Source organism: Mus pahari, chromosome 10 (assembly GCF_900095145.1).
Source record: "Mus pahari chromosome 10, PAHARI_EIJ_v1.1, whole genome shotgun sequence".
NCBI classification, from domain to species: Eukaryota; Metazoa; Chordata; class Mammalia; order Rodentia; family Muridae; genus Mus; species Mus pahari.
In genome coordinates, this window is record NC_034599.1 from 97,509,444 (window position 1) to 97,527,432 (window position 17,989).

The 17,989-nt window shown below is 44.5% G+C and overlaps 1 protein-coding gene across 2 annotated transcripts in view; it reads right to left on the bottom strand.

Moving 5' to 3' along the window:
* Window positions 1-3,374: 3,374 nt before the first annotated feature.
* The window catches only part of Acpp (acid phosphatase, prostate), a 43,772-nt gene continuing 29,157 nt past the window's right edge, over window positions 3,375-17,989 (bottom strand). The window contains exons 10-11 of one of the 2 annotated variants that reach the window (XM_021207536.2): window positions 13,185-13,354; window positions 3,375-3,629 (exon numbers count right to left, since the gene is read on the bottom strand). In XM_021207536.2, coding sequence (XP_021063195.1) covers window positions 3,511-3,629; window positions 13,185-13,354 — 289 coding nt within the window. In that variant the 3' untranslated portion in view covers window positions 3,375-3,510. Of the gene's footprint in view, window positions 3,630-12,642; window positions 12,814-13,184; window positions 13,355-17,989 lie in introns of those variants that run through there. The other variant, XM_021207537.1, reaches the window with a different exon arrangement.

Genomic DNA, 17,989 nt, shown 5'->3' on the forward strand with positions numbered 1-17,989 from the left:
GGGGACCTACATGAGGACATTGGAAGAGGGAAGATTCTTCTTTGACTGCTTGTACTTACCTGCCAGGGCATCTGTTGGAACCTACTTCTACAGAAGACCAGCTGAAACAACTAGTCTCATGGGACTGAGCAGCTACTAGATTCTTGGACTTCCCATCCACACTGCCCATTGTTGGGTCAGTCTTACAGACTGTAAGTCATCACAATACATCCCCTTAATAGAGAGACATTCCATAGGTTTTGTGACGCTAGTGAACCCTGACTCATACACCTGTAACCCAGGCTTACAAATGAAACATTTCAGACAATCTTTTATTAGTTTGGCCAAAGATTAAAAAAAAACCAATGAAGACACAGGATAGAGGTGATCTGTTGTGCTTGTTTGACTTGACTTTATTGTGTTACTGGGGATGGAACTCAGGGCTCACCTATGCTAGGCAAGCACTTCATCGGTGAGCTATGTTCCAGTCTTAAAGATGATGTCTATTTCTTCACAATAACCCAAAGTGTAATTTACAAATAAAGGACGTGTTTTCTCTGCTTTAAAAAAAGGCTGTCTTCTAATGGCCTAGGCCAGAATTATTCAGTATGGGAGCCACTAGTGACTCCCAAGTCCTCGAAGGTGGCTACTCCAACTTGGAACTAAACATCACACCACATTTTTAAATACTTAGTATGAAAGTCATCTTAAAAATATTCCATGAACACATTTTGTTGAAATGTTATTGTATATGCATTATGTTAAATAAATTTTTATATTAGAATTCATCTCACTTAAAAAAGTTTCCCATTACAAACATGGCTGTAGTCCATTTAAGACCACGAGTGTGACCATACGTGTCTCTTAGCCCTATCTAGGGTGCCAACATTTCACTATTGCTTGGATAGTTCCTCGGAGAGGGTTTTAAAAGAGAAAGCAGTAATAATTTGGCTTTTATTTACCCAGAAGCCCCCATGACTGTGAGGAATCAGTGCTAAGAATATTAGAACAAGACAGAAAAAGGGCAGGAAGGTGAGAAGACAGGAAACACAAGTGAATTCAGGGAAGAGAATGTCAGCTTTTGTGTAAAAAGCTGCCTGGTGAATGCCAGTCGGAGCCTCATGCATGCCATTCCTTAAGCAGTGGGATTTTTTTTTTCACAAGTTCCCTAATTCTCTGTCTGTGCTATGCCACTAAAGCATGGAATCACCTGGCATGCGGGCTCTCTCTCTCAGTACTTCCCTGAATAGGTATCACTAGCGTTCCTATGTAGTTACTATCAACACGCTAGTGACTGCTTCATGGAAAGTCTCCACAAAGGCTTCTCAAATGACACGGAGCACACATCACAACAGAGGTGATCGCAGCTCTAGTGATGCTCTTGCAACAACATCACCATGGCAACTGGAATGGTCACATCTGTCTCATCTACCAAGTAGTTATCAGTATCGGGAGTTCACATGCCCTGTTGTTGAAGTTGCTTATTCTCTGGGACACCCTACAGTTCCTTTGTGTTCTTTGCATGGTTCCTATAGTTCATCTGTCACTTGGGGTTCTGCCACTGTGCATGAAAACTGCCTATAGCATTTACGACCAACAGAAGAAGATAAAGGGCACTGCAGTGTTGAACCTGAGAACTTTCTATATGGTAATCAAAGGGATGGTAGGAACTGAGGATTGGGCAGATGGGTAGGTGGGTAAGAGCCCTTGCTGTCCAAACATGAGAACCTGAGTTCAAGTCCCAAGTACCTATGTAAAAAGATGAGTGTGTCCCTTGTGTCCCTGTAACCCCAGTGCTGTGAAGACAAGCCAGAAGGCTCACTGGGGCTGCTGGATGTCAGAATAGCTCTGGGTTCAGTGAGAGGTCTTGTCTCAAGGTAAGAAAAGTAATAGAATAGGACATGTGACATTCTTCTTTGTTCTCTGAGAATGCATGAGAAGACGGCACACACGTGTGCACATATCACATGCATATTCACATAAATACACACATATGAGAGGGGGGCTCTTTGAGTTTTGTTTTCAATGACTTTGGCTCATTGAGAATGGCATTAAAAGTACAGACTATAGATGTGAGCAGGTGGTATTTGACAGAAGGACTTCTGGGGCTCGAGGGATGGGGTGGGGATCTGAGTGGAGAGCAGGTCAAATGTCCTTGGGAGCCTGAACATCTCAGTTTTTCTGCAGAAGAGCATATGCAAGTGGAGAGCGAGCTTGGACAGGAGAGGCCCTTCTCTGACCCCTCCCATCAGGTATATTTTGAGATCTTTAAGCAACCCCAAGGAAGTGGGGCAACCCACTGAAGAACGAGATCGAATTTATCACCAGCAGAGTGCCTGTGTGTCCAGAGCAGACTGTCATGCTATAAAGTACATTTTGGCCTTTTTCCTAATGACTTCATGGGTGGTGCCAGTCATGGAGGGGTTTGACGGGGCCCTGACTCTTACGTAGTGAAAGCAGAATAAAACTGTTCACAGAAAATAAAATCTGGATGTGACTTCTGCATTCATATTGTCTAGAGTTTTCTACTTGAGAATAAGAACTACGACTTAAGCCAGTAGGTTGTCACCCCCCCACAGGGTACTTTACTTCCTGTGTTGGCACGTACAAAAGTCAGAGAGGACTAAGGGCATAATTTATACAGAGTACTCTCCGAGCTTGTGTTAGACCCAGGGATTTCGAAGTCCAGCACTACAGTAAAAAATAAATAAGTAAAAACAAAAATCATTTCATAGTTGCCATGAACAGCCCTTAAGTATAAGAAATCATAATTTTAAAGTGAATGTCCTACCAGCTGCATAAAGATAAGGCAGTGGGGGTGGGGTGGGGAAGATGAGCTCATCTCATGGGTTTTTCAGTTATTTCTCTGTATGGAGACTGAGAGAAAATAATCGGAGCTGTGCTTAAAGTGAATGATGTTACAGTTCCTGAGAATCAAGCACGTCACGTCACCTAAAGACATTGTGAATACGGATATATGTATGTGTGTGTTGGATGTACACACAGAAGTTTGTCAGTTATGAAACACTGGGTTTGAATTGCTTGAGAGAGAGAGAAAGAGTGGGAAGGAGGGAGGGAGGGTGACAGAGAGAGAGAGAGAGAGAGAGAGAGAGAGAGAGAGAGAGAGAATTAGGCATTTTGAATAACTAAAGTCATTTTTCTGTGGATCTTCTACTTCTAGTCTAACATCCTGAGTTACCTGGTGCGATCTAACCTACATCTTGGCCCCACTTTCTCTCCCTTTCATCTTCATAGTCACAAGGTTGGAATTTGGCTTCTTCTTTCAGGACCTCTATGTAAGAGAACAGAGGCATCCCTTGCAACAGTCCTATCCTAGTCCCTGTGAGCAGCTCTGTGGTAAGGAGACATAACTGACCTGCCAGCTCTGCCCTCTCTCCCGTGGCAGCGAGCTCACACCAACTCTAGGCAAGTTCTAAAGGGAGGGCATGGGCAGGACGGAGCCCACATGGCAGAAGAGCTTCTTGCCGGTGCTGCTTCATTGAGAGATGTCCCCGGAGGTCAGCTGTCTGTTCAGATGTTCCGATACACGTCTCTCTGCCAGCAGGGCCCGTGGCGGATGAGGACAAGCAGAAGTATCACCAGGATCCCCGTTACCAGGCAAAACGTAGTGGCAAGGATAACCCTCAGCACTGCGAAAGGAGAAATACACGTGAAATTAGGACATTAAGAACGCATGAAGATCACAACAATAAACTCTAAAGAAGACGAAGATCATACACCATTGTTGAACTTAGACCTTAATTTAAAAATTAGAAAGATGCTCATTTCATGTACAAAAATATAGTTTATATAACTTTTGCCTTCTTTGTCCTTCTGTCTTTGTTTGCTTACTTGCTTGTTTTTAGAGACAGGGTCTCACATATGTCTCACTCCCTATGTAGCCAAAGATGAGCTAGCTTCAACTCTTGATCCTCCTGCCTCAACCTCCCAAGTGCTGGGATTACGGGTGGGGGCCATCCTGTCCAGCTTGCCTGCCTTAATTGTAAATTCTAGAGGAATTTCTGAAGTAGCCTTGGATTCAGTAAAGCATGGTGAACAGACCGAAGGGTTAGGGGTCAGGAGGTGACCCCTAGTTTCAGCAAGACCTTTGACATTTGGCCTCAGCTCTCTACTACAAACGGAAGGAAACTGGCCGGGGAATCTCCAAGGTCATCTCATAACGAAGACTGATTCCGTGCCTCTCTCCCTTTCCTTCTTCCTGCCCTGACTTTTTTCTCCCCCCCTCACCTCCATGGAGTAGACTCAACCTTGCGATCCTACTGCCTCAGCTTCCTCACTGGATTTTATGCATTTTCATACGGCTAAATTATCAATCGAATCTGCTCACAAGTTCAGAGGACTATCGGAATAATTCAAGCAACTGACTAAAAGAGGTTGAATCATCTCATTTTTAAAAATTGATTTTTAAGCATAGGTTGACCTTGGGAAGTGTTTTGTTGTTGTTGTTTGTTTGTTTGTTTGTTTGTTTTTGCATAAGCATGGAGTAGCATGAGTCTGTGATTTTTGAAAAAGATCCCTTGATAGTTAATGGTCCTGATGGCCCATCTGTAGACTCTAGCGCTTCGGGAACACAGATGGACATCACTGATGTAGTCTAACCTTATCCCAGAGGGAGGAAAGGAGGAAGCAGAGATCGTTTGGTCAAGGTCAGCAGATAATTTTATTGTCCTAGAAACACAGGATCTTATCCGGCTCATGAATCCGAATCCATCTATATGTGTATGACCCCCGAATCTACCTTCACCTCCAGCTGTGACTTTATGCTTAAGCTTGACTTAAGCCAGTGTGTTCTTGGTATGTAGTAGTCTCCCTTACATATGGATTCACTTTCTGTCAGGTACCCGTGGTAGTCAACCATTGTATGAATATATTAATGGAAAATTCCAGAAATAAATGACTCATACCTTTTAAAGGCTACACCTTTCTGCAAAGCATGATGGTATCTCCTGATATCCCATCCCATCCCACCCGTGATGTGAAGCGAGTCATCCATTGTCAATCAAGTCTCTGCTGCATGTCCTGCCCACCAATGACACCATGGCACCTTGCTTCCTAGGCAGTTGTCGTGTATTTCAGTGCCTGTGTTCCTTCAAGTAACCCTTATTTTACTCAGTAATGGTTAAAGACACAAGAGTTGTAATGCCAGAAACTGGATCCATGAGGAGAAGTTATAGTATATACCCTTCATTGGCATTAGCTTTTAATTCATTTACATAATTGTTGTATTTTTCTTTCATTTTTGAAAACATGTCTTATGTGGCCCAGCTAGGTAGGAACTTTTTATGTAGTAGCCAAGGAACTTCTTGAACTTGCGATCCTTCTGTCTCCATCTTCCAAGAGTATAGAAGGGTGCCATCACCACACTGGGATTTATGAGGTCCTGAGGATCGAGTCCTCAAGTGCGTCAGGCAGGGAAGTGTTTGAGCCGTTGAGCCACGTCTCCAATTTCGTTGTGTTTTCTTACCAGCTGTTCTTGTTCATCTATACCTTGCCTAATCTATAAATTAAACTTTAACATAGGTGTCTATGTACAGGAAAAAGCATTGTTATGTACAGGTTGAATATTCTCTGCTACATCAAGTATCTGCTGGGATCTTGGCACATGGGCTCTTGGATAACAGAGCCTATGGATTCCTCTGGACATCCACTAGGCATTTCAGTCTTAAGGCAAAAACACAATACCCAAGCCTCCTCTACCCGGATCTGTTTTTCTCATTGCCACCCTCCCCTTGGATGATGAAAACTTCCTTCTGTTGGTTAAGGGGTGGGGGTAAAAATGAGTCTTCCATGATTCCTTTATTATTCCTTAGATAATCTACACCTGCCCTTCCAGGAAAACCTGTCAGTTCTACTGAGAAAAAAGAAATCCAGAAACCAAGGGCTCTCTCCATCTCTGCCACCATCTGCTTTGAGCTGCCCCTGGTTGCCAGGACCACTGTAATGGACTCTTTACCTATCCCCAGCTTCTATTCTTGCTATTCCGTTCACAATCTGTTTTAAACACAGCAGCCACATGCTTACAAGTCAAGCCTTGCCATTTGGCGCCTTCAGGTGAAGTGTGTGATGGATGGATACTCGTGTCTGCCTGAGCAGAAGCTGAGGTCCTGATGGTGACTCTTCCAGCCACGCTGCCCTTCCAGCTTCTCTTCCAACACCCCTTAGCATGCCCGCTTGGTGCTATTGTTTCAGCTTTTAGCATTGCTGGAATGCTCATCCTACAGACCCCCCAGATGGGGCGCTCCTTTCCTGTCTTTGCACAAGTCTGCTCTTTTCAATGAATTCTTCCCAGTTCAAAGTTCCTACTGCATTCTCCACTCCCTTTTACCAACAAGTGCTTATAATCTGAATCTTTTAAAAACTCTCACTACATTTATTATGTATCATCTGCCCCTCGTTTCTTCTAATTGACTATACATTTCAGGGTATAAGAACTGTATCTATTTGTATCTATGGATCATACATAGATCAGTACCTGGGACATAAGTGTCAATATAATAATACTAAAATGAGAGATTAAAATGAGGGTGTGGCCCAACTGGTAGCGTGCTTGCCTGTCAGGAGCAAAGGCCTGGGTTTGAATCTTGATACTGTATAAATTGGATATGGGTGGGGATGCACCCATAATCTCATATGTCAGGGGATGGGGCCAGGAGGGTCAGAAGTTCAAGGACATTCCTCAGTTGCATGGGGAATTTGAGGCTACCCTGAGATACATGAAACTGTGTCTCAAACACAAAACAACCACCCCTCCCCTGCAAACACCACCAAAAATAATGACTCAGAACTCACGAAGTGTCAACTTGTAGTTCAGTGTTTTCCCCACGATCAGGATGCTTTTTAGTGCCATGAAAAATCTAATTTTAGGAAAGTTAAATCCTAACAGACAGTTTATTAGCACTGTCCATGGAGCTGGGATAAAGTTGGAGAGAACCAAGTAGACTTGAAGAACAGAAAGAAGAGACTAGACGGAAAGAAGGAAGAGGGACAGATACTAATGATTTGCGCCTTGCTGAGTGTGCACACATACACACACACATACACACAGACACACACACACACACACTCTTATATGTCTTAAAAGATGGTTTTCAGGGGGCTGGGAATGATAACACAGCCTGTAGTTCTACCATTTGGAATGCTAACTTAGAAAGGTTTTAAGCTTCCACCTAGCTTGGCTACAATAGTGAGTGAAAAAGGTATATTAATTTTCATGGTTAATTTTCTGACTTTAGAAATTTAATTTTTAATTAGCCCATTAATTTTGCCTATGCTACCAGAGCAGTCCCATGAAACAAGCATCCCCAGACTTTCATGCAGTGAGCGCACACACACGCACAAACACACACACATATACATGCACACACACACGCACACACACATGCACGCACACACACATGCACACACACACGCACACACACACGCACACGCACACACACACACACACATGCGCACACACACACACACACACACACACACACACACAGGCTTTGGGAGGTGCTGAGACCTCATAAGCTCGGCTCCTGAGAAACCCAACATGTAACAAGACAATCAGACAGACATGGATGTGATAGTGTGACACATTGAAATGGAGATGTCACCAATGCCATTCCAAGAGAGAAAAGTGCAATCAGAAGAGTATATTGGATTTGCAAAACGGGGTACAATTGGGAATCTTATGAGATTTGAGGTGGCCTGTGAGAGGAATAAGATTTTACAGGAGACAGAAATTGCCACACAGGCTATGTTTGGGACACAGTGAATGGTTATAGATGGGTGGCACACAGGAGTCAGGGTTGGGGCTAAGACTAGATGTGCATACTGGGGCCCAGTTTTTACGTTTTCAGTTTAGGCTTGTTCTGAAGCACACAAAAATGATTAGCAATTAAGATGCCTGGAAGCCAGACACTCTAGTCTGTGTTTAAGAAAAGTAACTAGGGATGTCAAGATGGTGAAGAACTGGCAGATTTGGTAGGGAGCTACTGAAAGCTCTGGCAAGATAACCGAGGCTCTGAACTGGAGTTGCAGATGTGGTGGGGACATGGGGAAGGGGACTAGAAGGCTGATTAATCTTGTGGCTGAGTTGAAAAGTGTTGGTGACAGACTAGACACCCTGGTCAAGGGGAAGAAGATGCGGGCGAGATAATCTTCTGGGACTGCGCTGTGATCAGAGATGGACACCACAAAAAAGGACCGGTACAGACACTAGGAGGAAATGACCTTTATTTTCAAAGTGGTCGAGATGAGCTCTTCGATGGATAGATGTGACCGAGAGGTAGATGCAAATACCAGTCCTGTGATTCTTCACTTAGATATGGCAGTAAGGATGGTGGACATGGAAGATGGAGGCTATGGGGAAGCATGGGTGGAGGGCAGCAGCTACGGGATCTTGAAGGGTGATTTTTAAAGGGCTGGTGGAAGAGATCTATCCAAAAGAAGCTGGCAAGGGACTCAAGAAGACAAACACCAAACTAAACCCAACCCACCAAAACAAAAGACAGACAGACAGACAGACAGACAGACAAAAGCCCTCAGGAAAGACACCCAGCTCTGTCCCTTATCATTCCATCTTTCAGTACTGAATCTTGAACCCAGGGCCTGACACATGAGAGCCAAGCACTCTGCCAACACGGCGCATTTCCTCCCTCGAACTCAAGATCATCCTGCGTCCATGTGTTGAGGTTTCAGGCACACACCACCACCCCAGCCTTTCTGCGAAACTTTCCATTTTTTAAAAATTAAAAATGGGGCTGGAGAGATGGCTCAGTGGTTAAGAGCACCGACTGCTTTTCTGAAGGTCCTGAGTTCAAATCCCAGCAACCACATGGTGGCTCACAACCATCCATAATGAGATCCGATGCCCTCTTCTGGTGCATCTGAAGACAGCTACAGTGTACTTAGATATAATAATAAATAAGTCTTTAAAAAAATTAAAAATGATCTTCTCATTTAAACTACAGACAACTTTAGAAATTTGGCAGTGTTCCGTTCTAGAAGCTGAGAAATGATGGTGATCCGTGTTTCTTTTTGCAAAGAGGTCTGGAGCAAGGAAGGGTTGAAAAGAGACTCCATTGCATGAGCACACACAAAAGCTGCTAAAGGAAATGTGACAGACACAATCTTTCTAGCTGGATATATAGCCAAGGATGGCCTTGAATTCCTGCCTCCACCTCCCAAGAGCTGGGATTACAGGCATGTACCATCCCACTGAATCAAACTGAGCTATTCCTGCATGCTGCATCAGCACTCTACCATCTGAACTACATCCCTAGCCTGTTCTTTCTCTCATTCTAGACCTTGGTCACTATCGTAGCCTCTTATTCTCCACTACCTCAGCCTCCTTCCCACGCGATCCAGCCTTTCCCTGTAGCCAGGGTCTTCCTAAAAACAAGAAGCCAGGGCAGCACCAGCCCTTTGCCCCAAACCTTTCAATGCCCAGAACGGTGCAGCTTGATCTAGGAAGCACTCCGCACCTAACCTCTTCCTAAAATACTCCATGCTGTCTTCAGCTTTCTGGCCTCTGTACTTTCTCTCTCTCCCCTTTCTTTAGGGCATTGTCCTTCCTGCTCAGCTCCATTCGCCTGGCTGGTTCCTTTTCTCCCTCAGGCTTCTGTTTAAATATTACCCCACTGGAGAAACATATTGGACACCATAGCCTTAGCTAATTGCTTCTGTGGTGTGTCTTCATTGTTGCCTGCATGTCCTTCATCATGGTGCTCCTGTATGGCTAGGGCCTGTTTATTTGTTTTTATTTTTAGAATTATTTATTTAGTTTATGTATGTGAGTACACAAGTCTTCAGACACACCAGAAGAGGGAGGGCATCGGATCCCAGTACAGATGGTTGTGAGCCACCGTGTGGTTGCTGGGAACTGAACTCAGGACCTCTGAAGAGCAGTCAGTGCTCTTAACTGCTGAGCCATCTCTCCAGCCCTAGAGCCTGCTTCTTAACTCTTTCCCGGTTTGTCTTGTCTGTCTTGGGTGTAGACTTGGTTGGCAGGGCACAGACTAGATCATCATTGCCAATAGCACAGTTGCCTCCACTGAGGGCAGAAATTGGCATGGGGTTGAATTACTGCATAGCAAGTCATTCTGCAAAGTGCCAAAGCCCTTTAATGATGGCCATGTCCTGGGAAATTGAAGACAATGGCATCCGGGTGAGAAAAAGATGTTTTAATCACTTGGATGATGCAGGGGAGAGGGGGCCCCAATGGAGCAGGGGCTCTTAACTGTGACTACGCAAAACAGATACTACGTGACAAAGAGTAGGTTTGCAATTATGGCCAATGACTGGGTCTTTACAAAGCAGTCACACTTGAGACTCATTCATAGCTTCTGCCTCCTATTACTGACCAACTAACTTTCATGAGGAAGTCTGGTTTTGTCTGGAGGGTTGAACAGTTAGTTATCCACTCCACAAACATCAATTGCAGGGCTGCCAGCACCTCATATATGTAGAATACATATATATAATTTTTGTCTTGCTTTAGGTACTGGCTTTCTCAGAACATGTGTCCTTTATTTAGTCCATGGCTGGACCTCAAACCCCTCCACAATTCAGCTGTTAGGGCTATTTGTCAAATTAATCTTGGGCTCCTCTACCTTTTATTTGCTAAATCATGTCCTAGAATTGCTGCTTTCACTAAAATGGCATCCACCCTTCCTGCCCACCATGCTTAGCCTCTGCCATATAGTACCTACGCTAAGGCAAGTGCTTGCCCATCCACGTGGTCACTTCCCATATCCGGAACGTCTTAATTTCTGCCTACCACCTCCAGCATCACCCGCTGAGACTTTCTTGCACATTGGCGGAGTCTAGTCCTTTTTCACTAGGAAGTTCATGTATGGAGTTTATTTTTTTCAGAGGCCGTCTTGTCCCACAGACTCCTAATAAGCTTTCTGCTGCTAGAACCAACAGGGTGTTGGCAACTTGAATCAGAAGCAATCCCCTCTGGTTTGGGTCACTTGCTGAGTTCTGTGAGGAGCAGCTATGACCAATGTCCAGCTACCAAAGAAAAGATGTGGAAGTCGGTGTCAGGAAGAGACACACACGTTTCACCCTTGGATCTATGTGGGATACTACAGCATGGTAGGCACTGCTCTTTCTTCTGGTTTGATACACTCTGATAGTATAGTCACATTTCTCTTCCCTTGGGTATTGAATTGCTAAGGCTGCTGTGTTGAGGGGGAAATTCTGCAAATACGTTACAGATAGGTTTAACAAGATGAGACAAACTGGCCAGGGAATAAAACACAGAGAAGGCTAAACAGGACTCTCGGGCTGCTGGGTCTAATCAAGAGAGGGAGGTCAGGGGGAAAGATAACTAATTATACACCAGTGAGAAAATATTTATTGAGCACCAAAAAAAAAAAATGCCCTGTACTGGCTCTCTGAGGTCTTGAGGACACAACAGATAAAATTCTTGCTTTGTAGAACTGATATTTTATCTTATAAAATTCTCATATCCTATAATCCTTCTAATATTCTTATATCCTATAATTCTTGTTCATACCTTAACCCATAGAGCTGCAAAACATGTTCTTGTTCCGAGTAAGACATATCACTTCTGTAACACATTGTAAACTTGCAAAAGGATGCTTTCTTGCCAAAATTCTACCTTGGGTAGATGAGGTAGAGAGCCATTTACTGCTTACCCGTTATCAGAAGAAATTCAAACTATATTTTAATGTTAAAAAAATAACTTTAAAACCCAACTGAGTAATTTTATATTACATTAACAGTCGCATCTGTAACAACACCTGTCCCCCCTCCCAAGTAAAAAAGAGAGCAGGAATTTTATTCTAATGAAATAAACACAAGCTTCTCAAAGTTCATTTTTAAAGTCCATCTCTTCGAACTTCCTAATCATGACGCTTTTATTCCCTGCTTCTCACTCGTCTCACTGCTATGAGACAGTTATTTCCATGGGGACGAAGGAACACAAAGAAGCCTGTCAGTTCCATGACTAACCCAAGAGGAGGTGGCCATGGTCTAGGTCTGGCGTGCCGTGGAGGGCACTTCCAGCAGCTATCTTGTCTCTAGCCACCTTAAAACCACAGGTGTGTTCTGCCACATGGCCAGTCAGGCTCTAAAGAGCATCATCCGCGCACAGCCTCGTGTACAGTGGCCGTAGACCTGGTACTTGACTTATGGCTCCTGAAGGTGCCAGAATGAAAGCCTTTAACATTGTCCTCTGAGCGGATTTTTGTAGCCTACACTCAATGTGCCGATAAGTTTTGGACTTGGAGGTATTTTGTTTCAGTGGTGTGTGTGCGTGTGCATGTACGTGTGTGCGCCCTCATATCTCCTCTTGTGTATCAGCTTTAGATTCTGCGTGTTAGGCACTGGAGTTTTGGGAGACCCTCTGTGAAGCACTCTGACCTCTGAGGTGCTGTGTCTGGATATCTTGCTCTTGTCCGGTTGTTTATTGACTACAAAGCGCCTTTGAGGAGCTGCTGTATGGATGACAATATATAGAGCTTCCCAGAAGGCTTGAGTTTTAGTTTCTTTGAAAGGAACATGAAGGGACACAGAGAGGCTTTTATTTTTCAGTTCTGCTACCCAGCGCATTTTAACATCCACATAAAATCTGATTGGTCTAGGCTGGGTGTGGAAAGCTCCTCCAGGTGTCCTCCTGTTCATCTTTTTGCCTTGTGGGAGCAGGCGGGAACAGGTGAGCGCTGTTGTTGGGGAAATCAGTCCTTTGCACCTTAGCCTGGGACCAGTGTCTTCTTTTTCATGCGGGTACGCTAACTCGTAGGCTTTGTTTGAAACCCGTATTACATCAGACATTTCCAGTGGGGCTTTAATTCCATCCTGCTCAAGCAAAAAACTCTTGAGTCCTTCAACAGTGGAGTTCTTTGTGCTAATCCTGGATCCCATGGCAGCCCCACAACTTTGACCTAACTCCTATTCCTGATTACACCGGCAACTGGTTTTCTTTTACGGCAACACTGAAAGAAACACCAACCAAGTGAGGGATGACGGCAGGTAGGAGTAAGATTAGATAGATAGGCGTGGCTTACAGTGAGAGGCTCCTAAAATATACAGTTATCAATCCCAACCCATTTCCTTCCAAGCTGGGGACAAAGGCAAAGGAACTTTCTGGAAGCCCCAGTGGCTTGAGAAGACACCCTGCACGTCCTGCTGAGCTCCGCAAGCTCACTAACCCGAAGTGTCCTCAGTACCTTGGTGGTTGCTTGTGGCCATACACTCCGCGGCCCAGTCCTGGGGGATCACGGGGTCCAGTAGCTCTGCAAACTTCTCCAGAGGGCAGCTGTGGGTGCAGCCTGGCAGCGTGAGTGGGTAGGGTTCGTTCTGGGTCTCATTCCGATAGTACATCTCCACAAAGTGGCCCCTGGTGCGATAAGCAGAGAGGGCAGAGCTGTTAGTCCTGCAATACTGTTGTCCTGTGAGATTTCTTTCCCGCCCAGCTGTAACATATTCCTAAAGACCAGTAGAAGAGCTCATGAGAAAGAAGGAATTCCAGCCAGTTCATGAGGGGTTGGAGGGGGCGGGGGAATGTAGAGATTAAGACAGGTGTAACAGGCTTGGGGAGTGGAATTGGGAGGGCCAACTCGTTAGGATAAACAGGGCACAGAGGGTGAGGACCAGCATCCCTCATCAGAGAAGATTCTGATTAGTAAAGCTGGGTGTGACTTTGAATGAGCATCTATATCAGGCTCCTGTCAGCAAGCACTTGTTAGCATCCACAATAGTGTCTGGGTTTGGTGATTGTATATGGGATGGATCCCCAGGTGGGGCAGTCTCTGGATGGCCATAGCTGTCTCCTGAGAGGCTCTGTCAGTGCCTGACAAATACAGAAGTGGATGCTCACAGCCACCCACTGGACTGAGCACAGGGTCCCCAATGGAGGAGCCAGAGAAAGGACCCAAAGAGCTGAAGGGGTTTGCAGCCACATAGGAGGAACAACAATATGAACTAACCAGTACCTGAGAGCTCCCAGGAACTAAACCACCAACCAAAGATTACACATGGTGGGACTCATGGCTCCAGCTGTTTATGTAGCAGAGGATGGCCTAGTCGGTTATCAATGGGAGAAGTGGCCCTTGGTTCCGTGAAGGCTCTATGACCCAGTGTAGGGGAATGCCAGGGCTGGGAAGTGGGAGTGGTTGGGTTGGTGAGCAGGGGGAAGGTAGAGGGCATAGGGGGAGGGAATTTTTGGAGGGGAAACCAGGAAAGGGAATAATATTTGAAATGTAAATAAAGAAAATATCTAAAAAAAAAATAAGAAAAAAAGAATGAGGATCTACTGGTTGGTTTTTGTTTTTGTTTTTAAGACTTTTTATTTTATATGTGTGTATGCTTGTGAGTCTATGTCATGTGTGCATGGATATCCATGGAGAAAAGAAGAGGGCTCAGGTCTCCTGGAACTGGAATTACAGGCAGTTGTGGGCTGCCCGATGTGGGGCTGAGAACCAACCTCAAGTCTTCTATAAGATCAGGATGTGCTCCTAACTGCAGAGACCGCTCTCAAGACAGGTTCTATTGTTGTATTTTTAATTAATTCATTATGAATTCTTGTTGAATCTGCACTTAATCCTTGGTGTAGCTTTCTTCACTTCTGTGTTGAGGGAATGAACTGGCCTAATTTCTTAACTCTCCTGTATTACACTGGCCTCATATAAGGTCCTAAGCAACAAGTTTGAGGGTCCATCTAAGACAGGTATTCTCAGCTCGTGGGTCGTGACCCCTTTGTGGTTGAACTATCCTTTTCATAGGGGTGTCTGGGAACATTGGAAAACACAGATATTTACATTACGATTTATAACAGTAGCAACATGACAGTTATGGAGTAGCAACAGAAATAATTTTATGGTTGGAGGGGTCACCCCAACATGAGGAACAGTATGAAAGGGACATTTCTGTTAATGACAAGCTATAGCAATGGGTAAAGTATTACTCAGTTCCAAAGAGGGGGAAATGTGGGGGTCTGCCTAGATGCTGGGACTCACGTCCACATTCTGTCCCTTCTGTGATTTTCATTCACTCCTCTCTCCTTTCTCTCCCCTCTGGGATTACTTCAGTATTCTAAATAGGTCCTCTCCCTCAGCCATGAACACAGACGTGAACAACACAGACAACTGGGGCTAGGCCAAGATGTCAGTCCAAGTTCTCTCGGAGAGAACCTGGATCCACATTCGATTCCTGAGTCGTTCTAAGTAGGGCTCTCCCCAAATCTTACTTATGAAACCAAACAGCTGGGAGGCTGAATGGTCCTGCGCCAACCTGTTGTGGAAGTAACTCGCCAATGAAAGAGTCAGGGGAGAAATTCAAGTAGGCTTTAATGATCTGTCCCATTGTCACGACCTCGAATTTCAACTTGTAGATGCTGTTCCATGCGTGTCTTTAAAGAAGCACTTTAAAGGGCGAACACAGTACTGCCAATGTTCATTCACGAGATATGTTTTGTTTGTGTGTGTATGTGTGTGATACGGCATGTGTGTGGGCATGCACACCTATGTGTTCATGGGTGGAGATCAGAAGACAATGTCAGGCATCTTCCTTGTTTGCTTTGCCCTTAATTTGGAACCAGGGTCTCTCAGTGGGGGATGCGGAGTTGGCTGTTTTGGCTATCGAGTCTGGCCATTTGATGCCAGGATCTGCCTGTGTTTGACATCCAGGACTAGGGCTGTAAGATGCACACATACGCAGTTTTAATGTGGGTGCTGGGATCTGAACTCAGGTCCTCACCTCTGCCTAGCAAACACTGTATCCTTTAAGCCATTTCTCCATCCCTTAAGATACATTTATTTTAAAAACAAAACAAAACAAAACTCTCCAGTAGGGCATGAGTTGGTACTTATATCTTGGAGTGACATTTTCAGTAACAGCAGCCCTCCCCTTTCCTCCCCTTCAAGTTGCCTTGATGACCAATAGTCCAGCAAAATCATAATGATCTTTTCAAAGACTAGAATTGTGGCCCAGAAGTGACTGCATTTTGAAGACTCCCTTGCAGCTCCATGGGATCAAGTATGTCATTTTAACCAATAAAGTATTAACAAAAAAGACACGTTTCTTTGGGACTGGGGGACTTGATACAATCGCCTTTCCCACTCCCTATCTCCTTTGTAAAAGCTGCCTAAAGGTGCTTCAAGCTGTAGGTCAAAAGCCCAGTGCCTGATTGTCATGATATGCTATCACATTGCAAAACACCAGCCTTGACCCGGTGACCAGAGCAGGAGGCTTAGATACACAAGAGCTTAATTTCCATTGTGTGAAGCCTCTAAGACCCTGATATTCACTGATGCAGAAGGGAAAGTTAATTTTGTGAATTAATATATCTGCAGAGTAGTATCTACATTGGATCTCATGGCGAAGATGCCTACTAAAGGCACACAAAAATGGACAAAATTGTGACACACAATGCGAAAATGGGGGATTGGAAAGATGGCTCAGTGGTTAAGAGCACTGACTGCTCTTCCAGAGGTGCTGAATTCAATTCCCAGCAACCACATGGTGGCTCACAACCATCTGTAATGGGATCCAATGCCCTCTTCTGGTGTCTCTGAAGACAGCTACAGGGTACTCATATACACAAAATAAATAAATATATCTTTTAAAAATGTGAAAATAGAAAAATATGGCATTTTAGCACAGCAAATCACTTTATATCATTTCTAGTTTTAAACTTATATGCCAAATCAGAGAGGAAAACCCTTGAAGTAGAGCAGGTGTGGCACTGAGGCCTGTAACTCCACCAGGGACCCGAAAGAGGACTTGCAAGTTGCAGTCCTGCTTGGGTTACATTGCAAGATCCTGTTTCTAAAACAACAACCCCTTTAAGGGCAGGGTAGCCAGGCCACCCACAGTTTCAACAGCTCACGGATTAAGAACGGCTGGGAACTGAAAACAGCCTTCCTTTGTGTTGCTATCTTTCCTTCTTTCAGTAGAAACTCTAGGATGACCTTGGAGTCAGGATCAGGTAATGAACAGCTAAAGCCTACGTTAACTTGGATCCCCCTTGTTCTAACTTAAAAGCAAGCAATCACTTTTAACCTTGGATTCTTTCCTGGAGTACAGAGAAAGTTATCCTAATATAACAACCTCTGTGTGTGAGTGTGTGTGTGTGTGTGTGTGTGTGTGTGTGTGTGTGAGAGAGAGAGAGAGAGAGAGAGAGAGAGACTTTTTGATAAAGTTTGTGTGTTCTGGTTTCTTTTTGTTTTTTGTTTTTGTCTTTGTGGAAAAGTTAATAATAGGGACTTGATTGAGGCCATTAGAGAAAATGAGCCAGTGAGAACATACTATAGTGCCCCAGCAAATTATAAATTCACATCCCAATAAGAAAGGTTAGGCCTGTACACACTAGTAAAGCAAGTTCAGGACCGCATCCCCAATAAATCAGGTTTAGAACTGCACACCCCAATATGCCAGCCCAGGACTTTACACCCCAGTAAGCTCAGGACTGTGGTGCAGACACCAGAGAGGAGAGAGGGCTGAGGAGAGTTGATAATGCTTCTTGTCTTAGATCTGAAGAGACAACCTGCTCCTAGAGCTGACGCTCAGGTTTTAGCTAGATTTCTCAACTACATGCTCAGAGTGGCCTTCAGACTCTGCTGTTAATGGGAGAATGTTTGTTTCCAAGCTTTTACTGATCTATTGCTTTTACTAATCTATTGCTTTTACTGATCTATTGCTTTTACTGATCTGTTCGCTGGTTTCCACTGTGGGGTCTTCTCTCCATTGGTGTGAGGTGTTTGAGAGCAAGAGAAGCTAAGTTGACATTTTAGCTCTACTTTTTCATGTCTGGCACCCAGTCAGAGGTTCAGGGAAGAGCATCTACCTTCTCCTGACCACAGTGGACCCACTTTCTTTGTAAATAGTTAAGAAATTGGCTGAGGATGAAGTCTGGGCGGTGTTTTAATATTTCCTTACAGGAAAGAGTCTCCCTGCTAAGAGATTCTGAACAACCTGCAAATCTATCTAAGAGGTATGTGGACCAATCACAGTGCACCTCATATGCAAATGAAGG